At 40.5% G+C, this 14,049-nt stretch overlaps 6 protein-coding genes across 6 annotated transcripts; 2 read left to right on the forward strand and 4 right to left on the reverse strand.

Annotated features, from left to right (window-relative positions):
* Nucleotides 1-2,386: 2,386 nt before the first annotated feature.
* Nucleotides 2,387-3,244, reverse strand: BCR41DRAFT_346422 (hypothetical protein; the record flags this gene model as incomplete). Its single annotated transcript, XM_022022877.1, has 1 exon — nt 2,387-3,244. The coding sequence occupies exon 1, from the start codon at nt 3,212-3,214 to the stop codon at nt 2,390-2,392; it is 825 nt and encodes a 274-aa protein (XP_021885728.1). The 5' UTR covers nt 3,215-3,244.
* A 380-nt stretch (nt 3,245-3,624) lies between these two features.
* BCR41DRAFT_317786 (armadillo-type protein) lies at nt 3,625-5,975 on the reverse strand. Its single transcript, XM_022021294.1, has 9 exons — nt 5,798-5,975; nt 5,592-5,690; nt 5,346-5,448; nt 4,782-5,211; nt 4,603-4,690; nt 4,326-4,489; nt 4,106-4,231; nt 3,891-3,992; nt 3,625-3,803 (listed from the first exon to the last, which is right to left on the reverse strand). The coding sequence occupies exons 1-9, from the start codon at nt 5,909-5,911 to the stop codon at nt 3,686-3,688; spliced, it is 1,344 nt and encodes a 447-aa protein (XP_021885729.1). The 5' UTR covers nt 5,912-5,975; the 3' UTR covers nt 3,625-3,685.
* A 167-nt stretch (nt 5,976-6,142) lies between these two features.
* BCR41DRAFT_346424 (40S ribosomal protein S13) lies at nt 6,143-7,516 on the forward strand. Its single transcript, XM_022022878.1, has 3 exons — nt 6,143-6,173; nt 6,533-6,966; nt 7,113-7,516. The coding sequence occupies exons 2-3, from the start codon at nt 6,545-6,547 to the stop codon at nt 7,144-7,146; spliced, it is 456 nt and encodes a 151-aa protein (XP_021885730.1). The 5' UTR covers nt 6,143-6,173; nt 6,533-6,544; the 3' UTR covers nt 7,147-7,516.
* Nucleotides 7,517-8,221: 705 nt separating this feature from the next.
* On the forward strand, nt 8,222-8,813 carry BCR41DRAFT_367545 (hypothetical protein; the record flags this gene model as incomplete). Its single annotated transcript, XM_022026312.1, has 2 exons — nt 8,222-8,372; nt 8,431-8,813. 2 exons carry the CDS (start codon nt 8,222-8,224, stop codon nt 8,811-8,813), a joined length of 534 nt encoding a protein of 177 aa, XP_021885731.1.
* A 456-nt stretch (nt 8,814-9,269) lies between these two features.
* On the reverse strand, nt 9,270-10,890 carry BCR41DRAFT_367546 (hypothetical protein; the record flags this gene model as incomplete). Its single annotated transcript, XM_022026313.1, has 4 exons — nt 9,270-9,594; nt 9,713-10,001; nt 10,159-10,685; nt 10,802-10,890. The coding sequence occupies 4 exons, from the start codon at nt 10,888-10,890 to the stop codon at nt 9,270-9,272; spliced, it is 1,230 nt and encodes a 409-aa protein (XP_021885732.1).
* Nucleotides 10,891-11,220: 330 nt separating this feature from the next.
* BCR41DRAFT_299212 (glyoxal oxidase N-terminus-domain-containing protein) lies at nt 11,221-13,172 on the reverse strand (the record flags this gene model as incomplete). Its single annotated transcript, XM_022020517.1, has 4 exons — nt 11,221-11,496; nt 11,635-12,348; nt 12,440-12,766; nt 12,870-13,172. The coding sequence occupies 4 exons, from the start codon at nt 13,170-13,172 to the stop codon at nt 11,221-11,223; spliced, it is 1,620 nt and encodes a 539-aa protein (XP_021885733.1).
* Between the last annotated feature and the right edge of the window lie 877 nt (nt 13,173-14,049).

Consider the following 14,049-nt stretch of genomic DNA (forward strand, 5'->3'; position numbering starts at 1 on the left):
CCCCCAGACCATCAAGGATGTTCTACCACTCTTGAAAGTGGGTATAAGGCAATCGTGGTCGTACTTTTCCTCCGCCGTACGCCAAACTCTTATCTTACGGAAATTCTCGCCAACTTCAAATGACGATTCATCAGTCCAAACTACCCGACTCCAATCTTCATTGGACCAACTCTCGTACTTTTTGGCAAAAGCCAGTCGCTTCTTCATATGATCTTCATTTAAGTATGGTTTTGGAACCGCGATCCGGCTGAAGATACCCAGTGAATGCAATATCTCTGCAACGGTCCTTGTGCACACTTTCTTCGCCAATTGATTGGTGATGTCCTTAAGAGTGGCTCTCCTTTCTCTCTTTGTGCAGCGCACTATGCTCCTGATATCTCTTTCACTCAGTGCTCTTGGTCGTCCTGGGGCGGGGGCGCGAGCGGTGGTACCTCTTTTGTAATATCTTTGAATAATAGTGTAGACCGTTGATCTTGATACATTACGTTTCAGCGCGATCTCCGCATCCTTCATTCCCGCAAGATGCATTCCAACCATGATAGCTTTATCCTCGATATCCAAATTTAAAGGCATGGTGGTTTTTTCAAGTTGTTATTGTTGTGAAAAATGAGAAAAAGAAAGAGAGAGGATGATGCTATCTTCGCGTCAATTATTTTCTAAATTTATTTTGCCGTATAATTTTTTCATGTGACTGTACAATTTTCGAATTTGCTATATTTCTCGGTTATTGATTGGCTAAGAAGCCCACAATTCATGAAAAACTATTCTAAAAATCCTCTGCTGATTCCTCTACTCCAGTTGAGTGTGGGTTTTTTAGAATACTTTTTTTTAAAAGAGTAAGGCTCTTAGCCCACCAATGGCCTAGAAATATATCAAATTTGAAATTTGTACAAAAGTGTACAATTATCGAGATTCCACTGTACATGGACTGTGAACATGCTCCTGTATATGTATGATATATATATACATGTATACCAGCAAATAAAAAAATAATGGTCGTCTTAAATAAAGTTCAGAATAAAGCTCTCTCCTGAAAAAAAATTCATCGGGTACTTTCTGATTCCATTTACTACGATACAAGTCTTTGTGATTGCCAGATTTCAAAAAAGCAAAGGTATCCTTGAAAAAGGTCAATGATTCATTCTGACCATGTTTCTCATTCCCTAAGTGTATTATAACATGGCGTAGATGCGAGGATGAGGTGACCTTGTCAAAGGTAAAAGATTCACACCGGACATATAAAGAAGTCGCGCTCTTAATCGCTTTTCATGCTGTACATTACAACTCGACGAGATATCCTCCTTCCAGACGTTGGACCTGACGCAATACTTGCAAAAGTCCTCACAAAAGAGCCCTTGCACACAGCCATTACAACTCTAACTTCCTCAGGAAGAGCCACAGAACCTTTGACAGAATCCCTGAGTCTCCAAGAATCCTGACTGGATCCTCAATTGCCTTTATCATCATGAAAATCCAAAGTCTCTTTTTTGTCTTGATCTTCTTTAGCTTCATTGCAGTAACCAATGCTGACGACATTTGTAGAAGGTGCAATGTTGTAGGCGGAACCTGCTTTTTCGACGCAGATTGCCAAAATGTTTGTAGTCTAAAAAGCCCCAAGTATGGTTATAATGGCGATTGTGATTGGGCTCTCTGCTGCTGTGGAGCCGATTGTTAAGCGATGGCTAGTATACATGCCAGAACATCTCTACCCTATGTCGCCAACCCACTTTTTTCTCTTATTTTTCCATTTACGATTTTGCCCATAAAACTAGGCAACAAAAGGAATAAAGTCTTTCCATTTTCCAAAACCAATTTTCGTAGCATCGATGCGCTATCGACCACACTGGCTCGTACAAATTACCGCCGCCCCCTTCTAGTCAACATTTAGTGCATGTATGATCTATAGTGTGTCCATTTGCGCATGTGTATGTGTATGAGTATGTATATGAATACGGGAATGACAAGAAAAAAGAAAAATTCAAGTTGGTTGTGCTGACCATGTCGCTGTCACTCTCGTTTATATGGTGCTAATGGAAAAATTATCTTGAGAAACGGTGAGGAAAAAAACTAGATAGAATGTTTTTTTTTTTTTGTTGGTTATCAACTGTTTTGGTATCGCAAATCTGCCATCAAATTAGTTGAAGCGAGTGCACGATTGTAGCGCCTTGACTCTTCTTTTTATTGACTATCTACATCAGTAAGGCAGACCAGGGTTTTATTCATGATATGGACGTCTATACATGAGTAAACGAGCAGATGTCAAGTCCTGCTCGTATGTGTTGTTCAAAAAAAAAAGGATGACGTTTTATTTTGCCGAGTTGCGTTCTTATACCCCGCAAGGACAAGACTTTCACATAGTTTTTTTATTGTTATACCATGATGGACTGCTTCAATCGTAAGACCCACCTCCACTATCACAACTACTGCTATTGTCGGATGAAGACGAACTACTTGAATAATCACTGCTATAGCTTGAGGATGAATGACTATAGCTATAGGATGGCACCTCCAATGTTGCAGTGCTCTGAGAACGGTTGGTAGTTACAGTAACATCAAAAGCTTGAGACGTATGTCCATATGAAGAGATGTCAGATACCGGCGTCAGCATGGTAGCACTGTTATCGTTGGTGACGTTGATGTTGGAGCAGCTATTTTCTTGGTCTCGATCTTGTGTACCTGTACTTGCAGCTGGCTCTTCATCATCGCCGCCATCGTCCTCGCAGTCGATAATGATTACTGGTGTTGTTGTATTTGTTGTTGAGGACGGATTGAGAGCCTCTCTGCGTTTGTTCTGTTCATAGCTTTTTAACTCTTTATTATTCATAATATCGCTGGTGATAGCAGCGCTATTGACATTATTCCTTCTATTGTCAGGCTTCTTTGGCTTCAGGTCATCCTTGAAATACTTCATCTGAAGGTGCTGTCCTATCGATTGTTGATTACTCTTTTCGGATGGTCGGTTTGAGGTTTCCGCAGTGCTTGGCTTCATTGACGTTACTGTCTTTGCTGCTGTTACCGTATTTGCGGCAGTAATAAAAGCAGTATTGGCAGATTTCTCATTCTTCTCAAGGTCCTCCGACACTGTGTACTTGAACTTTGCTGGCTGCTGTGCGCTATTTCGATGACGCCGTAGACAATATACAAAGGCTAGGGATATCGCTAGGAAGACGAGAGGGATTACCACGCAGAGGGCAATAGTAATGCTAGATTTCATTTTTGATACACAAAAAGGCGGAGAGCAGAGAAAAAAGTGGGTGTGTTTGATAATTTTGTTGGCTCATGAAGGGGGTTGCACCAAGGTTTTATACTCTATCATTGCGCTAGTTGCAGAAAGGTGAAGACAAGTCAGATTTTGTGAAACAAGATTACTACGATTGAAGCTACAGTTCATTGAACAACGTGCATCCCTGTGTATCATATGGATGAGTCGATATGCCAAACGGCCCCGGAGGCGGTGTCTCTCCCTGGAATTATGCTAATTTCACTGGTTATCTTGTTAAAGAAGAGGAGTCGATGGAGATCACATGGCTTGCCATCGTTACGACTGCTAATGTGTAATGTTGGGTTGGGACATGGTTTTCTGAGGTGATACAGAATAAATTTTTGTCTACTTCTACTTTGCTTCCATGATCAATGCACGATATCTTTTATTGTCTATTTCAGTGAAGAGGACATTTCTAAGTTTCTAAGCACTTCCTCCGATCAAGGACCAACTCGTGTTGACACTATTGTATCGCACTTCCTGATCAGGGTGTGACATCAGCTCCATGATCCTTTGCTTAACTCCAATATCTTGCAAGAATCTGACATGGAAAAAAGAAAAATAGAAAAAAAGCATTTTAGTTTCCATGTTGCAGGCCACAAAAAAATATAATTATTTGAAGTCATACTTTTTACTTCCTGGATCACGTTTGACGTAGTGTCCAATGTCACTAGCCGCGACGGAAAGAACAATTGGTTCATTTGATACGCTCAAAAGACGAGCCAAAACCCTATGTTATCAAGAGTCGACAGCAAGGATAGTCAGATTAGCTTTTCGATTATTGGATTACACGCGGGCATTGCTTTTTTTTTTTTTTTTTTTTTTTTCTTTAAAAAAAATTACCGAAGAAGAGCATAGTTGTCATTCTTAAACTCTTTCCAATTCTTGATCCAAAATTGTTCTGATAGATGAGGTGGCGACCACGTCAATCTTCCTGACTGCAACTCAGCCTGATAGACTTCGAATGTACTGAAGTTATAATCATCAAAAATATATAGTATTAAAATATAAACAAATTGTATTCCATTGTTTTGATGAATTCTTTTCCTTGTTATTCACATACGTTAGTGTTTGGAAATTAGTCTCAAGTTCTTCTTTGAGATAGTTGATGTCATCCAAGATATCACCATCAGACCATTTGCGTCCCGACAAATTCTCGCAAAATGGCAATAATTTGACTGCAGCCATAGCTGCAAGGTTTGCATCTGGTGCCTTCTCGGCCAGGTTCTGACATACAAAAAAAAAAAAAAAAAAAAAAAAAAATTAGAAACACTTTTTAAAGAAAAAAAAAAAAACACAACCGCGAGTTATGCCGACTATCCTCCACTTTTATTACTCACCCTAAGAGTAGCGATAACAACACGAACAACCTTTTCCTTGATGGCTGATTTGGCTATATCCACCAATTGTGGAATCAGATCATATTTTCTATATTAGTTAATAACAAAGGGTTGTGATTAGTTATTCACTTTCCAAATCATATATCACATTCACTTTTATTGCTTCTCTCATTTTGTACCTGTTAAGTTCCTGAGCGATCTCCTCATTATAAGTCAAGATCCAGAAGACATAAATCACTTGATATTGCATCTGAGGCGTAGGTGTTTCAACCCTCAGAATCTTGATCAATGCATCCACAGCTTGAGGTGTATTCCAATATACAATCCGAACATGTTGTTTTTGTAAAACGGATTCCAAGATCTGAACCGCTAAATCTACCACACCCGGGTTTTTGCTCTGTAATTGAACAGTGGTCCATCGAAACAATTCCTCTGCAACCTGAATGTTGGGTTTAGAGGAGGATGCGCAGAGTAATGTCGTCAAGATCTTGCCTGCCTTCAAAGGCACAAATTCATCTTCACTTCGAAGACATTTTAAAAGTGGTGCAAAGGGCAGTGAAGCGTCTGCTTGGTTCAGTTGCAAAAAGTAGTCGGCGCGCTCATCATGATCTACAAAATTGACAAAAAAAAAAGACAAAATAGACATAAATGTATTCATTAATTTTGTTAACATTTACAATCGGTCCTTATTATCTTTCATTTTTTTTCATTTTTATTTTTTATTTGAATACTTGAATCATTACCAAGTAAAAGGTCGTCAATCAAGACCAGAATCGATTGAATCGTGTCAACGCGAACCAATTTTTGAAGCAGGTTGATCAATAACTCTCCATAGACGTTTCCTTCCTATAAGATCAGTTAGAACACACACAAAAAAAAAAAAAAAAATCATTCAGGGATAATAAGGGAATAAGGAATAATGTATGTGTTTCCTCCCTCCTACTCCTGCCCTATTTCTTTCTTCACATTGATATCGTTCTTTTAATTACCTTGTCCACAACTCGAGAAAGATCTTCACCACTTTTTTTTTCAATTGCCTTGATATAATTGAGCTCTACTTGGGTAATAAGTGAGGCGCGTTGGTAACCCTGAACCATAAAGAAGAAAAGACCAAAGAGACACAAAAAATTGAGCCATTCTCGATGAGCTATTATATCCAATTTTATACTTTATTTTATTATTGTTTTTTTTTTACCTCCCAAGGGATGGGACGAGCTCTATGACCAGCAGTTAATTCGTCGAGGAATGAATTGGATACTAGCGCAGCTGGCACTAGATGGTCTCCATCAGCGTTGCTCTGCGTGACCATTGTACTGTGAAATGGAAATAATGTCGTTCGCGTACTTGGTCTTGAAAAAGAATGTGAAAGTAGCAAGGAGCATTTGTAGTTGAAATAACGTCTCACCCATTCTGGAATAAGCTTTCCACTACTTCCATGCGAGATATTAGACTTATTTCCATGACTAATTGATGACGCAGTTTTCAAAAAAAAAAATTTCCTGCTCTTTTGTAAACAAAAGGCTGTCTTTTGCAAGTAAGATTTCTCCTCCTCTTTCGCATATTCCACAAAGGTAGTCTATTGGAGCAGACAGGCAGGAAATCTTGAAGGAACAGGAATATACCACCCACAGATCACATTGACCTTAACATTCTACCATACTCTACACTCAACATGATGACATCAGGAGATTAATACTATTCAATGATCTCGGTTTCATGGAGAAATTCCGCATTGTACAATTTACATTGCGTGATGGGACATGATGGGACATGATGGACATTTCATGATCGATAATAACGATGATCAACATTCGGAGAGCATGAAAGATATTTCTTCAAAGACGAAAGCGAATCAAAAAAAAAAAAAAAAAAAAAAAAAAAAAAAGACATTAACTGATTAGAACTTTTCATCCATCATTTCAACATTCAGAAATTATTCAAAATGGGTCGCATGCACAGCCGTGGCAAGGGTATCTCGAGCTCTGCTCTCCCCTACAAACGTACTCCTCCTTCCTGGTTGAAGGCTACTCCTGAAGATGTCTGCGAGTCGATTTTCAAGCTCGCCAAGAAGGGTATGACTCCCTCTCAAATTGGTGTTATTCTTCGTGACTCCCAGGGTATTGCTCAGGTCAAGAACGTCACCGGTAACAAGATTCTCCGTATCTTGAAGTCCAACGGTCTCGCTCCCGAGATTCCTGAAGATCTTTACCACTTGATCAAGAAGGCTGTCTCCGTTCGCAAGCACTTGGAGCGCAACCGCAAGGATTGCGACGGCAAGTTCCGCCTCATTTTGATCGAGTCCCGTATCCACCGTCTTGCTCGCTACTACAAGACCGCTGGTCAGCTCCCTCCCACCTGGAAGTAGTAAGTCTTTTTTTTCCTTTTCTCTCTGATATGGGACAATAGGATCAGAAGTTCAGAATACTTTTCCAATTGCTTGGGTTACTATTTCTTTAAAAAAAAAATTATATTAATTCTAATTTTTATTATTCTTTATTTTAATTTTACAGCGAGTCTGCCACTGCCTCTGCTCTTGTCGCTTAAATTATTGCTTTCGGGTAATAGTTGGGAGGCAATTCTATGCTCGTTTCAATTGGAGCGCGCGCTTCTCAGAAATAAAGATGGATTTAATGGAAAAGCTGCTTTACATGTTACTTGGACCTGTATATATTCCAGGATATGGAAAAAAAATGGTAATAGGGAGACATGGATCCAAGAGGATTTCTTAAGCTTGGATCTGACGCTGGAACAAAAAGAGGAAAAACAATCTTCCAATGTTGCTATGCAGTGCTGTGCGATGTGGGACGAGATTTCTTGATTGGATTGAATTCTTTATTGCACGAAGGAAACGTTACTTGGCTTGACCAAAGATATGATCAATCAAACATTGTATACAATGATCAATGCAATTGGCCATTCTTTTTTTCTTTCTTTCTTTTTTTTTTTATTTTGAGAGAAATGATGTTAAAAACTTAATACACCGAGAACCAAATACATGTGGTATCTTTGTATTCACACTGGCTGATCTCTTAAAAAAAAGAAAAAGAAAAGAAAAAGGAAGGAAAGGCGTTTGAATGATGTGATTGATGATAAACACACTTTATCTTGCTTGATATAAGTGGCAAAAAAAAAAAAAAAAGGTATGATTAATGTGGAATACAACAAGTGGATTATGTCCAATGGAGTCCATAGCTTTATGTTCGCTCGATAAGCAAATAAAAAAGAGCCTTGTTCAATTGACACAATGTCAAAGCACCTTGCAAATGTCAGCTTTCTCATCTTTGCTACAATGCACTTTCTTTTGTTGTGTTCTTCAAAAATGTTGAGGGGCAGAAAAGCGCATGTTGCACAATGAAATGAATTCAACTGCAACTTGGGTAACTTGCTAATTTTTCTCAGTAGACTTTATGTCCAAAAGCTTGATAAGATGAATGAGTGTCGCGTGCAGACAGACCAGACAAGAGAAGCAGGAGAAATGACGACGGATATTCTCATCTCGTTGTTGTTGATCCTCATATTCATTTACTTTTCTTTTCCATCCCACATACCTTCTTTCTTTCTCCTTCATACTGAATTTTAACAACCAAACTACTTGTAAATGTCCTTGGATTCAGATATCATGACCAAGCCCAAAGTTCTTATTGTAGGAGCTGACTTAGGAGGATTAGCATTGACTGCTATTCTCGAGCACGCTAAGATTCCATATGAGATCTATGGAAAGTCTTCTGCCCTAAAACCTCTTGGATCTGCAATCAGTTTAGGACGAGGTGGTGCGTGTAGAAGAACATGATATTCATTTTTTTTTTTTATTTTCTTATTAAATTCTAGGACATTCATTAAACGATAGATGCCTATTTAAGCAGCTGAGTATTCTAGAGGAAATCGAGACAAAGGCCAAACCCTATGAAGGCTTCCAGATAGTTAAAAAAAAAAAATCTTTAATCGGGTCTATCTTGAGTACTCGCTTCTCACAATCATTTATTTTTATTGATTTTTTTAACGGATTTAACGACTATATTATCTCACAATCTATCCTCCATGAATTCGGTCGCTTCAGAAAAGTTCTATCTGGGCAAACGTGTGCTCTCCTATGTGGAGAGGGTGACAGTCTCATTGTTTGGACATCAGGCAAACAAGTTCACCATGGCAATATCCTTGTGGGTGCAGATGGTACTTACAGCGGTGTTCGCCAATCACTCTATGGACAATGAGCCAAAAGGATGAGTTACCAGATTCAGACAGTAAACCATTGGAATATTCCAGTATCTGACTGGTTGGATAGACTCGACCTCTGACGGAGGCAGAGTTTGCACATGTCAATGATGAGTACTGCGGAGTTGTGAATGTCCTTGGTCTCAATCGTCCTATCGTTGTGAATTATATATAAGAAAGAAAAGAACAAGAAAGAACGAAAGAGAGAAAAGTTGGTTTTCTCTCTTTCTTTTTTTGTTTTGTGCTCAAGACACATGAGCGGTATAGCTGTTACAGTTTGAGAAATGATGGAGAGCAAAAGAGACAAATGTATATATCATAATATCACCTTTGTAGTGAAGCATACAAACATATTCATCATTTGGTCTTTAATAAAGCTTAGAAACTCGTATTTAAATTCAGCGAAGAAAGAAAAAAAAAAGCTTTATTAATGTCCAGATCAACAAGTGAAACCACTACTCCATTACAAACACCTGCTTGCCATGTCCTGAAGACGTTGCCTTCTGTACCACTTGTAATAGCTTTTCTTCCAAGACTGAGGTATCCGACTCTGTAACAGACCATCGATTTCTTGTGCAATTGATTTCAGCAAACTGACCTTGCTTCATAAAGTCAAGCACGTCATTAATCATATCTTGGCGTTCTTGTGAAGAGTGTTCATCATTCCATGCAGTGAGCCAGAATCCAGATGCATGCACATTCTTAAAGATTTGCAAACTAGCAGGTAGTATCAGTGGCTGACGAGACATAGCTCCATAGGTAACCAGGTGTCCATTTTTACTGTAGTAGTATCAATGATAATATGTAGTAAATGTTATTCAAATATTAATATCTCATGTACTCAGCTTCCAGAAACTGGCTTCATATATATACAAGGCCAACTGTTTGCCTTCATTACCTGAGTAGCCGAGCCATCTCTGTAGTAGGCTTTCCTCCAACACAGTTGAAACCGAGCTTAACCTCACTGTTTTGTATCCATGACTTTACGAGCTCCTTGGTTTCAAGTTTTCCGAGTTGGTCATCCGTCAATATGTGAGTGGCGCCCAACTGTTTCAAACGCTCTGTGACTTCCTCATGTCCTGGTCTGTGCCTAATAATGTTAATGGTCTTGACACCAAGTGGCTTGGCTAACTGAATGACGGCCTCGCCTACACCGGAGTTGGCGCCATTTTGGATAATAAAATCACCTACATGAGTGTACAGATGTTGGCAATAAATGTCAGGCATAGATTTTTTCTTTTTTCTTTTTTCTTTTTTTTTTTTTTTTAAAAAAAAAAAAATCTTGTTGTTTAAAACCTAACAGTTTAGCGGATACGCATCACTTCAATAATCCAATTGCAGTACCTGGCGACAACTTTTTGAAATCTCTGAGCATACGATACGCGGTGCATGGATTGACTGTCAACGTCGCTAGTTGTACAACATCCAATGCAAACGAATCTGCGCCCTCATTCATCTTCTCTACCGATCGGACCTTTGTCAAGTCCTTGGCTTTGAAATTACCGTGTGAGCGCCAGGTTCCCTGTCCTGCAGATCCCATAACGACCCAGTCGCCGACCTTGAGGTGTCCAACTTTAGAGCCTACCTTTATAACTTTAGCGACTCCTTCATTGCCACCAACTGCTACAGGGGGCCAGTCACTACTATTACTACTACTGCCACTATTGCTATTGCTCGAGTAGGCAGCGGGGGTTGAGGCAGGAGGCGACGATACAAAGGATGAAGATGAAGAGTGGAGTTGAGTTGTCATAGGTGGTTTAAGTGGATATACCCCCTCGATCTGATTGATATCGGCCGGATTGATTGGTGAAGCGAGAAATTGGACCTGAACAGAGTCATGAGATGGAGGCTCTAATGTATGGCATAGGACCCTACAATGAGCATTGCCAGAGATAATTAATGATCTTGAATTAATGCATGGTGTGCCTTTTCTTTCTATATTTTTTTTGTCCTAACAATACCCAGAGAAGAAAAGCCAACTAATTACTTTAAAACTTCCGTTGGTCGACCATAGGAAGAGTATACGAGAGCGGTAGCACGAGTCAGATCCTTGGACCTAAAGCTCGAGACACTCATGTATCGCCGTGTACCCTTATTAAAAATGAACCTAGGCTGGTGATCAGTGGCAAGGTTCTGTTGTTGAGTTGTGCATCGTTGTGTTCGAGCCCATACATGGACCGTGGGAAAAGTCGTGACAGATCTGTATTTGACAGTCGTCACCCTAGGAATCATGACATTGGTATCTAATTTGATTGACTGAACAATTCTGTTTAATGACATTTTGTCAAGGTAAATTTGATGCAGAATGGATAGAAGAAGGGACAAATGACTTTTGCATGAAGAAAAAACCGCGTAGCAGACGCGTTACACGTGATCCACGCCCGCCCTTTTTTATTTACGCGTTTTCTATGGTGGAAGGATACGAACCCAGGTACCCTCGCTTGGTACCCTATCCACAAGAACGGTCATTTGGTACCATCCTGGAGGAGCGAGCGCCCCATCCCTAGGCCCTTTCACTCTTAGCCGATCAAGCTGACCAGGTGTTCGTTTATATCCTACAATCTCCAAGCCAACCATCCTATGACTCATATGAGTTGAGTGGGTTGAAAATCCACCATTTAAAAGATTTACTTGAACCTTTGGGGGCACATCGTTGATTACACCGCCCTTTTGTGTAATGATCTGAGCTTCTGACATAACTTCACCATAAAATTCAACTTCAAACTCAAATTCTGTATCGTATGAGATTACATTCTCCAAAGTGTCACCGCTGCCTTGGCCACGTTCTGGATTAAGCTTGGCATCTTGTAGTGCCTGTACAGACAACGCAATAGGGCGTGTTATAGTGCGTCCGATGGTTGCTTCGACCCTGAGCAAGGGCCTAGGAACGTCTGAAAACAAGTATCCAGGAGAAAACATCTCGACACGGAATTCAACAGGAAATTCACCCAGCTCCAATGTATTCGCGTTAGGATTTGATCCCGCCACAAGGACCCGACCATCCAGTACAGGCATGGCAATTGAATGATATAAACGAGGAATGTAACTAGGGTTTAGAACTGTGAATCGAGAATCGCTTCGTTTGGTCTCAAGGCTGTCCCAAGGCTGGTATCTGACCGGACTCAAGACGGGTTCGCTAGCACGGCTATATCCTGCAGTCCCTTTGTTGGCGCCATTAAAGATGATGACAGAACCATCAGCAACGATTACCAAATCTGGCATCATTCTGCCAAATGGCATATTTTCCATAATCCACTGTGGACTCGTACTCAAAGGTTTTATACGTCCACACTGTTCTTGTCCTACGGCTCGTGATTTGAAGTCTGTCGCACCGCCACAAATGAGGACTTCAGGCTCATAATTGTTTTCGGGGCGGAGAGGAAGCAAAACACTGCCTCCAGAGAGTGGGTAGTTACGTGGTGGGCCAGGAAGATCAGGCAAATTTTTGATAATGGAGAATGTCTTTGTGGAGAAGATGATGGCCTTTGTATTAGCGAAAATAAACAGGTTGCCATCTGGGAGCAAATGGACCATCTAAATAGGTAAGAGTTGGAGCGGTTTTTTTGTGTTTTTGCGTTAGTTTAAAATCCAGAGTGCTTTTTAAAGATTTCGTGGTGTGTCTTACTGGATAGAGGTTATATGGCAGTGTCTCTTCTAAGAACGAAAAGTGGGTTGGGCCTGATGGAAGTGGTGGATACAATTCCCAGGATGGAACACCAATCTCCTCAGAGTTTGTTGATGCTCCACGACTTGAACCACCTATGATGAACAGCCGACCATCAGCAAGAGATTCGACGGTTGGGTACCAGCGCCCTACTCCTAGCGTAATCTCGTCACGTGTATCCCAATCACATGCCGAGGAAGTTGCATTGCAAGCGGACAAGAATCGTAGCGAATTCCAGCCTTCAGCAATATTTGCTTGTGCCTCTGCGCCTCCCAACGACACGATTGTCTAGTGATAGATGTATCCCGGGTGATACGTTGGGGTATTAGAAAGACAAGTAAAGAAGGTGCATTCCCACATACATGTCCGAAGATGTTCTGAAAGTACTCACTCCATCTGGGCGGTATCCACCTGCTGAACAGAAAAGATTGGTTTTTATATGTAGTGATCTGAAGGTCGAATCATCGATGTCATATTCAACTGACCATGAGTAGCTGGTGGGGTCATCGGGCAGGTATGCATTCGAGTTTTTTTCTACTTTTTCCAAAAACACAATCTTGTTGGTGTTGGGGATCAGCGTACCGTGCATTGCACTCACACCAGAAAGGCCCACTAAATCCCACTGTCCCATCTCTTTGCTGGCCCCATAATGATTTATTATGGGATTTTGGTCATATTGCGCCGCAATAACCATGTTTGATCCCTTGTCCTCCATTTCGCTTCCTCCTGTTTCTGTTTCCTCAGCAGCTTTATTGTCCTTTTTGGCCGCTAGAAAGTAAACGCCGTCAGAGAAAGATGAGGAGGTATCTTTCTCATGCATTTTATGTCCCTTTTTGCGGCTTTTGGTAAATAACCTTAAGCTATGGAACAAAGAGGCGTCAGCCATTATAATAGACGATGATGAGCCGTAATAAGGATATATCCATGAAGAGACTATTCTGGAGGCGGAGGGAGCGTCGTATGGATCGGGTGCAAGAATTAATAGAGCTCCTAGGAGGAAATAGCTGCTAGCTTTTCCTAGGGATAAGATGGTTGAATATGGACCAAGTGTTTGATGCCGGTTAAGTATGTTGGTCAAGAACGCCATTGTCACACGCTATTTTTGCCGTGGCCACTGAAAGTTTTATATGCCAGAAAATGTCAGGTTCTTTGATTTTATACTTGTAATGTGTGATTGTGTGATTCACAGGGATGACAAGGAGATGGTGTTGGTAGTGTGGGCGGAAAAAGTAATAAGGAGGTATGAATGGTATAATGAAGTAAAGAACAACGACAAACGATACACAAACGGCAAACGGCAACAACGAATAAAAGCGGTGTGATTCCCATTGACACCAACAAAGCTTGGGGTTGGAAATTTCATGCATGCTGTATGAACGACCTCTAGCGATCGCTCATGTGGATATATCTGTTCATTTTATTGATCTGACAGATCCCGAATGGCCTTTTTTCTACTTGTAGAAACTGAGGGAGTTGCTTGATTGCATTGACAGATTTAAAATCAAATTGTTAAGACGCGTAAAAACTCGGGGGAAACAGGTCGTTTTGAGGTCAAAGCTCTGATCCTATTT

The sequence above is a fragment of the Lobosporangium transversale genome (genome assembly GCF_002105155.1).
Source record: "Lobosporangium transversale strain NRRL 3116 chromosome Unknown BCR41scaffold_3, whole genome shotgun sequence".
NCBI lineage: Eukaryota > Fungi > Mortierellomycota > Mortierellomycetes > Mortierellales > Mortierellaceae > Lobosporangium > Lobosporangium transversale.